This window comes from Diabrotica virgifera, chromosome 6 (genome assembly GCF_917563875.1).
Source record: "Diabrotica virgifera virgifera chromosome 6, PGI_DIABVI_V3a".
Classification (NCBI taxonomy): domain Eukaryota; kingdom Metazoa; phylum Arthropoda; class Insecta; order Coleoptera; family Chrysomelidae; genus Diabrotica; species Diabrotica virgifera.
In genome coordinates, this window is record NC_065448.1 from 167,738,477 (window position 1) to 167,754,860 (window position 16,384).

Below are 16,384 nucleotides of genomic sequence, written 5' to 3' on the forward strand. Positions count from 1 at the left end.
AAGCTAGTTTGGACACATACAACGAATGGAGCAAAATAGACTTACAAAGAAGGTACATGAAGCCAAAATGGGAAACAAAAGAAAAAAGGGAAGGCCGAGGAAGACATGGATGGACCAGATCCAGGATATAGGTGAAAGGAGACACATCAGTATGAGGGATATGAAGAACCTGGCCACCAATAGAAGCAATTGGAAGAAGTGGATAAAGGGCGGAACCCGACATCCGACGCCCTGAAGGGCACTAAGGATTATGAGAAAGAAGAAGAAGAAGGTAAAAATTGCTCTTTTCTTCAGAATAGAAAGATTAGCAGCAGAGATACGAAAAAATATTTTAATATAAAGTTGTAGCTTATTTAATTCCTAAGAACATAGTTTGCAAAATAATTTTCTACCATAAAGAACTAAGTGAGCTATTGACAATTAAAGCTTGTAATAACATGCAAAAACCACCTTTACCAACCCTTTCAAAGTCACATTTTTTTGCAACTAAGGATTTTAAAAGGATTTAATATTAATAGCCTTATAGATCTTGTAAAAACCTACAAAATTCTTTTTCAATAAACTTTTTAGGATATAAAATAAAAAAGTTACGGTTAAAAAATTAATATATTTTTTTGCAAAAAAAAAAAGAGAAATCCAATTGGAAGCATAATAATGTAAGTTAGCGGTATTTTTAGTCATTGGCCTTATACATTTTCTTTATTTATGTATTATTAATAGATTTCAGAAGTTTGAGTGGCTTAGAATGATTAGTTTTTAAAAAACTGGAGTCAAAAGCGAATAACGAATTTTTGTAGTTTGGTAAAAATGCCATTTTCTTCGGAATAGCAAGATTAGCATCAGAGATACGAAAAATGGTTTCCATACGAAATTTTAGGTTATTCAATTCCCAAAATGTTGGTTTAAAAAAAAATTTCTACGGCAAAAATTGAGTGAATCGTAAATGAGTATAATATCGAACAACATTGATTTTTTCGATATAAAACTAACACTTTCGATAACGAATAAATGAAAAACTATTAATTTTATCAAAAAAATGTATAGAACATTTTTTGCTTAAAATGAAAGTTTTTATCAACTTTTGCGATCAAAATATAATAAAAAGTTTCCACCCCCGAGATGGGGCGGCAACCACCCCCAAGGTAAAAGCGCCTTTCGGCATCATATATATTTTGATCCTTGGACTATCCACTACTTCTTCCCAAATTTTCAAGCAGATCTATCCATTCTGTAAAAATTGCGTGGTGAAAAGCTTCAGTTCCTGGACTACGAAAACACTTGTAAAAACATTTTTTGCTTAGAATGACCCAAAAAATACAAAAAAATGTTTTGTTTTGCGAAAAATTGCTGTTATGTGATTCCTCAGTTCTTTGTTTGTAACAATCTTATCGACATCCGGATCGACTGTTACCCAAAAAATTCGTGTTCTACGGGTCAAAATACATAAAAAAAACTTGGGTAAGTCCATCTGAATTAAGGATGCCGTTGTACCCCCACTGGCGACAGGACTATATCGATCATTATTATGTATTATTATGGATATCGACACAATTAATTGTGTCTGCGATTATTTCAATCGTGGAACGAATAGTTGTCCACCTCTATTATTAAAATTCTCTTCCATCATTATTATTTTTGACAGTTTCTGTCGGTCTGAGCCAGACATGGCGCAAATTTTAAATTCTGATAATTTTTTCTACCAAAAAGAAAACGGTTTTCCTCGTGGTTTTCCTAAAAGATCATGACGCCTTTAAGTCTCACTAGTATTAAGTATATGTTTTCTTATAAATGAGAATAATATAATGTTTATTTTATTATCGCATTGGGCGTATAAATATATACAATTTTGGAACAATGCCATTAAACTTTAAAGTGTGTAAATTTCCGGACTAGAAAACGACAATCAAAATTTATTACACGTGATATAACAAGAGAGTTGATATAAAAATGTAAATATAACAAATGAATATGTAAATCGCTATTTAAAATTTAAACCTGAAGGTTATCTACAACATCAGCTAAAGTTTATGATTTAAAAGATTAAAATTTATAAACACGCAAAAACAAGATAAAAAATTTGCGATTGTAGGTTAAGGCCAGAGAGTGCAGATAAATTTGGAATAAAAGATATTGCGACTTTAACAAATTAGCACCATCTGTTTTTTAAAAGCAATTATATAAACATACAAGTACAAGTTCTCAGTTCTCTGACACTGTTATTTGAAAGCTCTGAAGGTATAGTATTTCACATTTTCATGGCAATGGTTTTTAAATGGAACATGCGATACTCCATTTATGTATCTTAATTAATAATAACAAAGCTGACAGCAATTTAGGATGACATGGTATAACATTGAAGATAACATTGTGACCTCAGATATGTATACAATTTAAACATTTATCTTTTTAGTTTTGTTAGCTGAACACCTCTAGTGGATGCAGCAGTGTTTTGATGTCCAGCAGCTGTGTTAGTTAGATCAAACAATGGAAAATTATACATCTGACAGTAGTGATAGTGAAAATAGTGTTAAAGTAATAGATTATGCCTATCTACTGCTCAACCCAGACGAGACAGAAGACAAACTAGAGAAATATTTTGATGAAAAGAAATCGTTTGAATTAGTCGAGAAGTTAATACTACATCACAATCAACTTATTACACTGCCTGACTCTGTATATCAGTTTTCTAATACAAGAGTATTGGATATAAGCAATAATGGTATTACTACCTTGCCAGATGTATTCAAGTACCTTCCGTTGACCAGTTTTACTGCCAAAAATAATTTGCTAACCTGTAGTTCTATACCAAAGAGTTTTGAAAAGTGCCTTTCTTTAATTGAGCTTAATCTGAGTGGAAACAAGCTATGCCATTTTCCAGAGCAAATCCTGGATTTCGTTGGATTAAAATTTTTATATCTAGGAGGAAATGGAATGGTAGAGATATCCAAAAATATTTGGAAGTTACAAAAGTAAGTGCATATGGGTTAATTTTATTTTTTAAAACAATTATGTTTAACACATTCGCTACAAAGCAACTCATATATGAGCCACATCGATTTTTCACATGACTAGTGTCTCACTCTTAAGCCGGGGATCATACTGCACATACTGGCAATTTAAATAGATAGTCTATAAGGACGAAACTTAAGTACCCCCTTGGTAGTGAACGTGTTAAACTGATAGCTGTTGAGATTCAAAGATTCAAAAATTTATTGACTATGTTTACAAAAAAAAATTTTTGCATTGTAGCAAGTCAATTTGATATACAGTGTTAGTCAAAAGTCCTTACCCCCCCTCTTATCTTTTGAACGGTTTTACCTATAATAGTGAAATTTGGATGGAGGAAATTAACTGACGTAAGCTTCTTAACTAGTTATGACAGGTGACGTAATAGTGACAGATGACGTTACAGAGCCACTGTGACTGATAATTTTAAATGGGACCTTATGGCAAGTGATACCTCGTTTGAAAGGTATTCAAAATACCTACTCAGCCATACTAATTTTTTTGTGTTTTAGTTGATTTTGATTTTGGTGAATAAATTAAATAAATATAATATTGTAGCTTCGCATTTAATTAATAAAAATTCAAATGTACGCCTATGGTTTTTTTGTCAAAAAAGTTGACGTTTTTCGATTCTCTAGTAGTTTTTACGTCAACGTCAACCTTTTTGACAAGTAATCATAGGCGGAATTTTGAATTTTGAATTAATTAAATGAAACTACCATTTTATATTTATTTCATTAATTCGTCAAAATTAGCTTAAACTTAAACAATATTAGTATGACTGAATAGGTATTTTCAATACCTTTCAAACGAGGTGTCACTTGCCATAAGGTCCCATTTAAAATTATCTGTCACAGTGGCGCTGTAAAGTCATCTGTCACTATTACGTCACCTGTCATGACTAGTTAAGAAGCTTACGTCCGTTTATTTCCTATCTCCAAATTTCACTATTATAGGTATAACCGTTCAAAAGATACGAGGGGGGGGTACAGACTTTTGACTAGCACTGTATATAAAATATATAAGATATACAGTGAGCACGTAAAGGTTGGAATAAATTCATTTTCTCAAGAATGGACGATTTTGGAAAAAAATCCCGAAACAGGTCAATTTTTATTTTTAAATTGCGACTTTTTGGCATATATATCATACTAGTGACGTCACCCATCTGGGCGTGATGACGTCATCTACGATTTTTTTAAATGAGAATAGGGGTCGTGTGATAGCTCATTTGAAAGGTAATTCAATTCTCTATTCAGTAATATAAACATCAACATAATTATTTATACAAGGTGTCAAAAAATTTTTTTTCTGATTTAAATTTATTGACATAAAAAGAAGAATGTGTGTAATTTATTTAACTCAAAATCAGAAAACAGGATATAATGTTTATTTGACAAATAAATATTGCTTTTTGCTTAAATTTAGTATTAAAGCAGCCACCTACAGCTCTTGACAGTTTGAACATTTAATTTAAGCGAAAAGCAATGATTATTTTTCAAATAAACACTTTTTGTTGTTGTCTGAGAGCAGTAAAATGTAATTTGAATTAAATAAATTACTTGCATTCTTCTTTTTATGTCAGTAAATTTAATCCAAAAAAACTTTTTTTGGACATCCTATATAAATAATTATGATAATGGTTATATTACTGAATAGAGAATTGAATTACCTTTCAAATGAGCTATCACACGACCCCTACTCCCATTTAAAAAAATTCTCGATGACCTCATCACGCCCAGATGGGTGACGTCACTAGTCTGATATACATTATACCTGTTTCAGTTGTGTCCGAATTAAATACTAGTTTTAGTATAAAGTGCTCAAGTTTAATTTGTTTCGAGTATATCAAGGTATTTATAAACAGTTTATTTATCACTGCAGCATTTTGAACGCATAGTTAATATTTCTGTTATCGAGTATTTTGTGCGAATTTCAAATATAACCTCAACAATTCAACTTCGATTTCCACGATTTCTTATCAATTAGCAATTTAATTGCTTTGATAATTTACCAGTGGCGTATCTCTTGCTATCTACCTAACGGATTTGTATATCCAAGATGCCTTCAAAAATTGCTTGTAAATGTTGTGAATTATCATTTGATGGCCATCTTATGGTTACATGCTGTGTTTGTAAGGATACCTATAAACATTCCTGTGTTGATATTACTTCAAATGAAGTACGTATTCTAAATGGTAATAAAGGATGTGATTGGACATGTGTGGGTTGTAGAGGTATTGGTAAAGATCTCAATGAATTAAAGGCCCTTATTATTCAACTCCAGAAAGACATAAAAGACTTAAATGCTAAAACCGAAACTTCTGTAGATTTTGAAGATTTGGTATCGGAAGTAACCGATAGACTAAAGCGTAAGAAAAATGTCATGTTCTTTAATGTTGCTGAACCGGAACAAAATACACCATCCCAAGAACAAGCTAATTACGATAAAGAAGTTATTTCAAGTATACTAACTTCATTGTCTCCAGAGCTGTCAAACATTAATATGAGTATCGTTAGACTGGGTACTGCCGATAAGTCAAAAAATAGGCCAATTAAGATTACAGTTGAAAATGAAGATATTGCGAGGAAAATATTAATAAACTCTAATAAACTTAAAGCAAAGAAAAATTACACAAATATAGGGATTTCTGCGGATCGTACTAGACGGCAATTAGAATATTATAAAAAAGTTAAACAAGAGCTATACGATAGGAAAAACTCTGGTGATACTAACTGTCGGATAAAATATATCAACGATGTTCCAAAAATAGTATCTTTAAACTAAGTCAACCCAACAGTATCTGTAACGAAGAAATCAAAGTTTACTATCAAAACGTCAGAGGACTTAACAGTAAAATAAACATGTTCTCTTCAAGTGTGAGTGATTGCGAATATAGTGTTGTAGCATTAAGTGAAACCTGGTTGAAACCGGAAGTAAATTCTAGTGAATTATTTCCGGGTAACTATGAAGTTTATCGAAGTGATCGTAAATTTGATCAAGTGGGGTTAACTTGTGGTGGTGGTGTACTTTTTGCTGTAGATACTAGTATTAAGTCTGAGTTAGTTGATACGTCACTGTTTGCTGAAAATTTTCCCGAAATCGACTTCTTGGTGTGCAAATTGTATATATCTTTCAAATCTTTTTATTTGGCAGTTATTTACATTCCACCATCTATATCGCTTGATGAGTTTGACAGTTTTTTAGAAGTTCTTGAGGATTGGAATATTTTGAATTCGGTTAGGGTTATGATAATTGGTGATTTTAACTGCCCAAATTATGTGCAAAATAATCTTAATGATCGTAAAACAAATTCCATTAACAACATATTAGCGTTTTATAACATGAAACAATACAACAATATTCCAAATAATCACAATAAATTACTGGATTTAATAGTTTCAAATATTGATTGTTCTGTATCTCGTGATGCTCTTCCACTGGTACACGAAGATGCGTACCACCCCTCTTTATCAATTGAACTTAAAGCTATCTTTACTAAACAAAACAATTTTGATGCAAGCATGAGTGCTAAAACTTATAACTTTAAAAAAGCCGACTATATGTCAATGTATATTGAATTCTTTTACACCGACTGGGCTTTTCTGGAAAATTTCAGCAACGTCAACCAAGCATTGCAAAATTTCTATGATAGGTTTTATGAAATCATTGATAGCCATGTGCCAGTTTATAAAAATTTTAAGCATAAATATCCTAGTTGGTATTCAAGTGAGGTCATAAAACTTATTAAGGAAAAAGCTAAATTACATAAAAAATTTAAAAAAACCAAAAATAATGATTATTACGTACAGTTCAGTAGAGTTAGGCTACTAGTAAAACAAAAAATTAAGGAAGCATATTCACTTTATTTACAAACGGTGCAAATGAAACTAAAAGATGAACCAAAATTTTTTTGGAAATTTGTAAATAATAAAAAGTCTTCTAGAATTCCTGGACAAATGGTTTATAATGATGAAATATTTAATACTCCTCAGACAATAGTAAATGCATTCAGAATATTTTTTTGAAAGTGTGTATTCTCTACCTGAGATACATGAGGGAAATTTAGATTTCAATTTTGATCCCAATACTTTTTTAGATATCAGTTGTGAACCTATTAGTGAACTTGAAATTTTAGCAGCTGGAAAAAAATTGAAGAATAAATTTACTTCAGGACCTGACAAAATACCTTCATTTCTATTGAAAGATTGCCTGCATGTACTAACTAGGCCACTTTGTACACTTTTCAACTTGATTCTAAAATCATCAGTTTTTCCAGATGTATGGAAAACAGCTAAAGTTTGTCCTATATACAAGTCCGAAAATCGTACTAACATCGCTAATTATAGACCAATATCCATTTTAAATAATTTTGCTAAAATCTTTGAGTCTGTTGTGTACTCCCGCATATATCTGTCAGCTAAAAATATAATATCTGTTCATCAACATGGATTTATGAACGCACGATCAACTGTCACCAACCTAACCGTGTTCAGTCAGTATCTATGTGAAAATTTAGACGATAGAGGACAAGTTGACGTGGTATACACGGATTTCTCGAAGGCTTTCGATAAAATTAACCATTCAATACTACTTCAGAAACTTAAAATTCTGGGTATCAATAATACATATTATAATTTATTACAATCCTACTTAACACAACGTAAACAGTGTGTTTGTTATAATGGTTTTTGTTCGGACACTTATCTTGCTACAAGTGGGGTTCCCCAAGGGTCTAATCTAGGACCATTGTTATTTATAATCTTTATAAATGATCTATGTAACGTACTTGAGGATAACAAATTAATGTTTGCAGACGATCTGAAGTTATATATGTTCATTTCCTGTTTAAATGACTGTATTAGGTTGCAGGGGCAAGTTAACTTGTTGCAGGAGTGGTGTCTGAATAATCACCTTTATTTAAATATTTCTAAATGTAAAATTTTAACATGTAGTCGTAAAAATAATCCAGTCGTGTATCGTTATACGATTGACGATACAGTACTGGAGAGAAGTAACACTGTTAAAGATTTAGGAATTTATTTTGATTCACAGCTTACTTTTAACGAACACATCAATGTAATTGTCAATGCTGCATATCGTACGTATGGATTTGTTACTCGTAATTGTAAAAATTTTCATAACCTGTTTGTACTAACCTCACTATATTATAGTTTAATAAGACCGAAATTAGAATATGGATCAATTATTTGGAACCCAATATACATTCAATATGCATCCACTATTGAGAAAGTTCAAAAGAAATTTTTAAAACATTTAAGCTTTAAACTGACAGGAGTTTATCCTCCTAGAGGTTGTAATTACTTGAACTTACTCAATCAGTTTGACTTTGTCTCGTTAGAAAAGCGTAGAAATCAAGCTTCTGTCATATTTCTTCATAAATTGTTAAACAATAAGGTAGATTGTGCTAAGTTACTTTCACAAATTAATATATGGGTTCCTAGATTAACATCCAGACAACAAAATAATATATTTTTATGTAACAGAACACAAACTAATATTTTGTACAAATCACCATTAAATCTAATGTGCCATAATGCTAATAAATTAGTAGGTGTTTGTGATATATTCACGTGCAGCGAATGTGAACTTAAAAATAAATCACGTGCACATATTTTGAATGTGTGAAAGTAAGTTATAAATTTATGTATTTTATTGTTTCTGTTCCTTTCTTTATTTTAGTATTCTTTTATTTTTCTTTACTTTAGTATCTTTATTCGTATGTGCTGTTATAAAAATCATTGTAAAATTTGCTCTGTAAATGGGAAACTGTTGGGCAATAAAGGCTATTATTATTATTATTATTATTATATATATGCCAAAAAGTCGTAATTTAAAAATAAAAATTGACCTGTTTCGGGATTTTTTTCCAAAACCGTCCATTCTCGAGAAAATGAATTTATTCCAACCTTTACGTGCTCACTGTATAACATAATGTGTATATACAAATAACACATATAGAAATATAAATACATTCACGCACATTCACAAAATGAGACATTGAAAAACATAGTGATTCATGTCCATGATACTGCTTTAAAATGATCAAAATATTCACTAACAGAGTAAAAAGCAAATCTCGAAGATATTTTTTCAGAATGACTTTAAATTTATTGATTGTAAGGTTTTTAAAACCCTTAGGTAGGACATTATACAGGGTGTCCCGAAAAGAATCGTCATAAATTATACCACAGATTCTGGGGTCAAAAATATGTTGATTGAACCTCACTTACCCATATACAATAGTGCACAGAAAAAAAGTTACAGCCCTTTGAAGTTACAAAATGAAAATCGATTTTTTTTCATATATCGAAAACCCTTCGAGATTTTTCATTGAAAATGGACATGTGGCATTCTTATGGCAGCATCATCTTAAAAAAAAATTAAAGTGAAATTTGTGCACCCCTTAAAATTTTTAAGGGGGTTTTGTTCTTTTAAACCCCCCCAAACTTTTGTGTACGTTCCAATTAAATTATTATTGTGACACCATTAGTTAAACAAAATATTTTTAAAACTTTTTTGCCTCTCAGTACTTTTTTGATAAGCCAGTGTTTATCGAGCTATTTTGAATATTTGTCGAATCAACCATATATTTTTACATGGTTAAGTACGAATATAGAGACCTGTTAATAATCTGAAAATGTATTTATAATTTACATTTTTAGGTATATTTTGAAAAAGAAGCCATATCTCGATAAAAGGTGATTCGTCAAAAAAAGACTAAGAGGCAAAAAAGTTTTAAAAATACTGTGTTTAACTAATGGTATCACAATAATAGTGTAATTGGAAAGTACACAAACATTTGGGGGGTTTAAAGAACAAAACCCCCATAAAATGTTTATGTAAATATATTAAAAAAGAAGCCGCATCTCGATAAAAACTTGCTTATTGAAAAAATACTAAGAGGCAAAAAAATTTTAAAAACGTTGTGTTTAACTAATGCTACCACAATAATGAATTAACTGGAACGTATACAAAAGTACGGGGGGGTTTAAGGGAGCAAAACCCCCATAAATTTTTATGGGGTGGACAAACTTCACTATAATTTTGTTTTAAGATGGTACTGCCATAAGAATGAAATATGTAAATTTTCAATAAAAAAACTCTAATAGTTTTCGATATATTGAAAAAAATCGATTTTCATTTTGTAATTTCAAAGGGCTGTAACTTTTTTTATGAGCACATTTGTACTAAGGTAAGTTAGGTTCAATCGAACTATTTTTGACCGTAGAATGTGTGGTATAATTTATGACCAATCTTTTCGGGACACCCTGTATATGTTAAACTCAATAGAGTTTTTTTGTGATTTACTCAAACGATATTTGACTGTTCTGATATTATTGACACCTCTTGTACTGTAATTGTGCAAGTCAGACTGTTTAATTAAAGTATCTGCAGTTTTGTGTGTTTCCACGAGAACATTGTTTTTTAGTAAGATATGAGAAACGCAGTCGAAGGCCTTTAAAAAATCACACAACGTTACGGCAGTTTGGTTATGCTTCTCCAGGCCATCCACTATGCCACTCATCACATCTAAGAGTGCATGAGTTGTGGAAGGATCCTTTCTAAACCCATATTGTGAACTGGTAAGAAAGTTATTGGTTTCAAAGTACGATATTAGGCTTCAGAATTGTTTCTATTATTTTACTGAATATGGAAACGATAGAAATTGGTCTATAATTGTCTACAAGATCACGATCGCCCTTTTTAAAAATAGGAACAATTTTGGTCACACTATTCATGGGTATTCTTTCATTTTTCCGACTGTATTTATATTTTTTAAGTTGTCATTGAACCAATTTACAGGACATTTTTTATTTTTAATAACCAATGTTTTTAGTGGAAAATATTGGGATACTGCATGATTATAATTATCTATTAAAAACGTTGCTAAGTAGTCTACATCAAAATCACTATTAAAAATGACCAAGAGAATGAGAGAAATCAGAAGTCCCAGAGCTAAACAATAAATCTGAAACTTCTCGTGGGACCACTTTCTGGTAACATCCTGAGTCTTTGCCTTCTACAATTTATAAGGCAAGGAGACGATGAATAAAGGAGACGAAAGGGACTCTACAATCTGTAGTCACATTCCGCCAAATTCCATTCCATGGAATGGAATTTTTCCTAGATGAATAGACGGAATGTGACTGCATATTGTAGAGTCCATTTCGTCTCCTTGTCTTATAAGTTGTAAAAGGCAGAGATTAAGGATGTTACCAGAAAGTGGTCCCACGAGAAGTTTCAGATTTATTGTTTAGATCTGGGACTTGTCATTTCTCTTTAATATATGTCGCTACTGAGTATCCAATATGCATAATTATTTTCATAATTCTGCTTAAATAGATAGCTTGGTTTCTTGTCTATTCAGAGGTGGTCATGTAGCCCCACTGAAGAGGTCTAGAGACTGAAACTGACGTATGGAGATGGTGAATCATCTCTATACCGAAATGAAACTTAAGCTGTTTTTAATTAAGAGCATACAGTAGCGCTTCATCAGTATAACTTCGGGAGATAGTAGAGAGATTTTGCACCTCTTATTTTGCAATTCCGTTATGGTTATCGTTATACTACGTCTGCGCAGTAGCGAGTATATGATCGGTTATCGTTTATCGTTATTAAACATAAGGGATTCCGTAATTTACGGAGGTTTAAAGTACTGCTTATCGTTATAGTAATGATTAAATTGCTTTGTTCCCAAAATGTAATAAAATCAGTAAAATTACATTTACCTACATAGATTCTAATTTTGATGACCTATAAATTAAAATATCAAAAACTGTTCAAGTATATGCTTAAAATTACAATAACGTTGTGAAGTGAGGTTATGTTTAAATAACGATAACGATGACACGAAAAACCTACTTGAGAGGCTGCAAAAACTCGGGAGAGATTAAATGTCCAGCAAACGACGGCACTGTTGCCAGATTTACCTTTTTCCTTTTAGCGGGAATTTTAAAATTAGTCTAATGCCACTTTGGTTTTAAAAGAGAGTTCTGTATTCTTAAATTTATAACCTTACTTTTACAAGTAATTAGGATTATTTTATTTACATGTAAATATTGAAACAAGTATTGTACTTTGTCATAATTTAAAACTCACGTTGGAGTATTTTGGAAAAAAAAATGAAGCTCAAAAGAAATATACTTATACAGTACAAATTATTTTTAATGGGAATGGAAATTTACGATTTCAAAGGTGAAAATGTGTTGGGATAGTATAGATGGACACTTTTTTTATTTTAGTATTAAGTGGTTACATAATTATTCAGAATATTAATAAAATTACTAGTAATTTGAATTAGTTTTAATATGTATTATAATAGTATTAATTCTCATCATGTATCTGGCTAAATAGCTAAGCGCTAAAGCCGCAAAATAAAAAAAATTGAAAAAAACATTCTTTTTTATAGTGATTACATAAGTGATGTCTTTAGGCTGTGAAATTTTAACCGTAGAAAGACATCTTTATGACTTGTATTTACATGATATAGGGCTTTTCACTCAGTCATTTGTTTCGAGCTTCTGTCATGTGTTGTCTAATATTAATATATCTATGTCATATGTTATTGATATTGCCAATGATACAAAACACAGATATATGGCGTAGATATATTAATATTATGTGACACTTGACCGAAGCTCGAAACAAATGACAATCGATGAAAAGCCCTATTCAATAGGGCATTTCATTCACAGTCATTTGTTTCGAGCTTCTGTCATGTGTCACATAATATTAATATATCTACATCGTACGTTATTGGTATATACCAATGATACAAACCAAAGACGTATGACATAGATACATTAATATTATGTAACTCATGACAGAAGCTCGAAACAAATGACAATCGATGAAAAGCCCTATTGGCGTCTGCATATCAGGATCCGGTAATACTATATTATTTATCTATGATCAGGATATTGCTGGGTGTACACAAGTAAACAACACTTTTTTGATTGAAAGGTTTATTTCATTAAATCAAAACTTACATGGATACAATTTAAATAAGATATTTTTTCTATTTAAGGCAATATAATAGGCGATATATATTTTAGTATAACTCTCCTACATTAACAAGCTTTAACACATTCAGTGGCCATGACGTATGGGTAGCATCACAAATGTTTTACGGAAGGTACTGACAACACATAAGTTATGTGAGTAGTACTGTGTAACTAAATAAATGATTTAACTATGTGGTACCAGCCAAGTGGAGCTTGTTTGAGATGGGTACCAAACGTGTTAATCTGGTCATGCACAGGGACTTATACTATAATATGTTATATCTCATATTGCTCACTATTGTAATGAGTGAGCCTGCATACACGAACTATAATATATTATTATGGTTCTGTGTATGCAGGCTCACTCATTACTACTGTAGTGAACAATATGAGATGTAATATTATGAGATATACCTATTATATATTATAGTATAGCTCTCCATGAGTGCCAAGTTTTAAACGTAGCTGATAACAACTAATGGATACCCTTTTATCCAAAATTTTATGAAAATTTTGAATGGTCATATTGGTATTAATTCCATAACCCCTTCCTATAACAATAGGCCCATTGTTGGATGTTATTGCAGTAGTTCTACTGGAAATACTTACTAAAATTGTATGTATCTGCATCACTTAGAAGTCTACCCAAAAAGCTATTAATACTCTCTAAACCATCATTAATACATCTTGTATACATAATGGGATTTTTTTCAGAATCAGATATTTTATTAAGATTTACTTACCATGCCCTATCTATGTGCCAGGCACTTAACAGTCTATTAGGAGCAATACCCATTACATTTGACGAGGCATTGTAAAAGGTGTCGCTTATGCCTGATATGAAAACATTTGACTATAATACCAACACAGACATGTATTTAAAAAAATTGGTAAATTAAAGTAGGTATCTTTTCTATTTGAAAATAAGAAAGCAGTACAAAATCCATTCCCAAATTCATCTTTTACTAATACTGTCATAAGTTCAAAGTCATAGGAATTGAGCCCATGAGTTCCATCGATTGCGATAAAGGATTTACCAAACTTAATTAACATTTCCTTTTGGCACAGTATTAAGGAAAATAAGACAAAAATCATAAATGTTAAATTCAGAATGAATATCCATTAGTATGCCCTGTTGTTTGTAAAATAATATTGGACATGAGTCTGTAAGCATTCAACCCAAAAATAAACACTGGTTGCATCATCATTGTACATATACCCATCTTTCAAATCAATGCCATAAGAGAGTTTAATGTTTGTGATATCTTTTCGTGTAAGTAAATCAATTCTTTTTAATTCGTCTCCTATGCTATTATGCTATCCTGAACAGTCTGAAGTTTACTAAAAAAGTAAAATATAGGTATAGGAGAATCAAACACACTAGTTTGAAATTGTAAACTGTAGTAAATATTCATGAGTAATATTTAAAAAGTGGTTTAGTGGTAACACTCTTGTTTTAAATTATATTGTGTATATCAATGGCGGAAAGGCAGGACCTCATAACTGAAAAATTTGTATAAAATGAGTTATTCGGTTTTCGCTTTAGAATAAGTGTATCAGCACCTATTAAACAGCTTTTAGAGCTGGGAAAGCCTTCCAGAAAGTTTCCCAGCTGTAATCGCTGTTTAATAGCTGCCGATACACTTATTCTAAAACGAAAACTGAAGTAACTCATGTTATAAAATTTTTTCAGTTACGAAATCCTGCCTTTCTGCCGTCGATATGCAAATAGTTTACTTACATTTTTGAAGAAAGTCTCAAAATAAACTTTGAAGAGATATTTATCTGATTTTGGTATTTATGTAAGTGCTCTATATCATCCTCATGGCCGTAACGTGTTTTAAAATAGTTTCAATATTTTTAGATACTATTATTCAACTAGTACACCAAACATTTTGCAGGATCCTTGGGATTTTAAAGCTGTTTCTCTATCTTGTTTTGTAAAATAATTTTTTTAAGATCACATACATATACATTCATAATAAGATGTTTCATTTTCTTGTACTCTTGTTCTTTTCCTGTGCCATCAATACAGTGCAAATCTAAAAAAACAACATAACAGGTGATTACATGGGCAGTTATACTACTTACAGCTTACTTTGTATCTAATCTATTATCTAGTATTACTCTATTAGTATCTACCTACATCCTACATAAAACTATCTTTGAAATCTAAATTTTTGATATCAACATCAACCTTAATACTTAAAAATAAATAATAATGTGGAAGTTACACCTACCTACCTAAAAGTTTTTGAATTGCAATTTTATCAACTGGAAAAGACTGCAGCATAATGAGTTTGAAATTATGACACAGCACAATATTTATTGTTTCAATTTACATGTAAATAAAATAATAATAATAATCCTAATCACTTGTAAAAGTAAGGTTAAGGTTTTTGACTTGAGAAAACAGAACTGTCAAATTTAAAACCAAACTGCTATAAAATTTTAAAATTCCCGCTAAAAGGAATCTGGCAACATTGCCGTCGTTTGCTGGACATTTAATCTCTCCCCAAAAACTCTGCTTTTTAACGTTGCCGTAATCGTAAAGTTAACCATAGCGGAGCCAAAATCAGCGGTTATTTTAAGAGGTGCAAAATCTCTCTATTATCATACCCTTTTTCGAAAGTTCTGCGAAACTTTGGCTACAGTGGCGATATAAGTAAATAAATATTTATAAAAATAAACCAAAATGGGTGAAAAATTTATGCTAACATAGGTATTTACACGAAATAATAATAAAACAATAATAAATAATCATTTCGTTATGAAGCGATCCGCCTTATTTTATTTAGTTCATATAGAGCACCAAAAGCACTCTAACTAGTTTCAACCCTTTTTTTTTTAATAGAACGTTAAATGAACTTTTCCCATTTTTTTAAACTATTGATAATATTTTTAGAATAAAAAATCCTCCTAAAGCTTTATATACTCGCATTAGAATTTAAAATATTTTTACGTAAATATACTTACCTAAATAAAACTCATTAAAAATAATCTATTTTTTTTAAATAGTCCAACAACTTAGTTCTATTACACAAAAATATAATAAATTAATTATACAGGGTGTCCCGAAAAGATTGGTTATAAATTATACCATAAATTCTGGGATCAAAAATATGTTGATTGAACCTAACTTACCTTAGTACAAATGTGTACACAAAAAGAGTTATAGCCCTTTAAAGTTACAAAATAAAAATCAATTTTTTCCAATATTTCGAAAACTATTAGAGATTTTTCATTGAAAATAGGCATGTGGCATTCTTATAGCAGGAAAATCTTAACAAAAAATTATAGTGAAATTTGTGCACCCCATAAAAATTTTGTGGGGTTTTGTTCCCTTCAAC

General features: G+C 30.8%; 1 protein-coding gene and 1 long non-coding RNA gene across 3 annotated transcripts in view; one reads left to right on the forward strand and one right to left on the reverse strand.

Moving 5' to 3' along the window:
* The first annotated feature begins 1,883 nt into the window (after positions 1 to 1,883).
* Positions 1,884 to 16,384, forward strand: part of LOC114331569 (leucine-rich repeat-containing protein 58) — a 95,814-nt gene continuing 81,313 nt past the window's right edge. Inside the window, exons 1-2 of one of the 2 annotated variants that reach the window (XM_028281175.2) lie at positions 1,884 to 2,345; positions 2,411 to 2,969. In XM_028281175.2, the coding sequence (XP_028136976.1) occupies positions 2,485 to 2,969 (485 nt within the window). In that variant the 5' untranslated portion in view covers positions 1,884 to 2,345; positions 2,411 to 2,484. The remainder of the gene's footprint in view (positions 2,346 to 2,410; positions 2,970 to 16,384) is intronic. The other variant, XM_028281174.2, reaches the window with a different exon arrangement.
* LOC126886420 (uncharacterized) lies at positions 13,930 to 15,549 on the reverse strand. The gene is made up of 3 exons (XR_007698608.1): positions 15,279 to 15,549; positions 14,776 to 15,076; positions 13,930 to 14,375 (listed from the first exon to the last, which is right to left on the reverse strand). It is a non-coding gene; the product is annotated as an uncharacterized LOC126886420 (long non-coding RNA).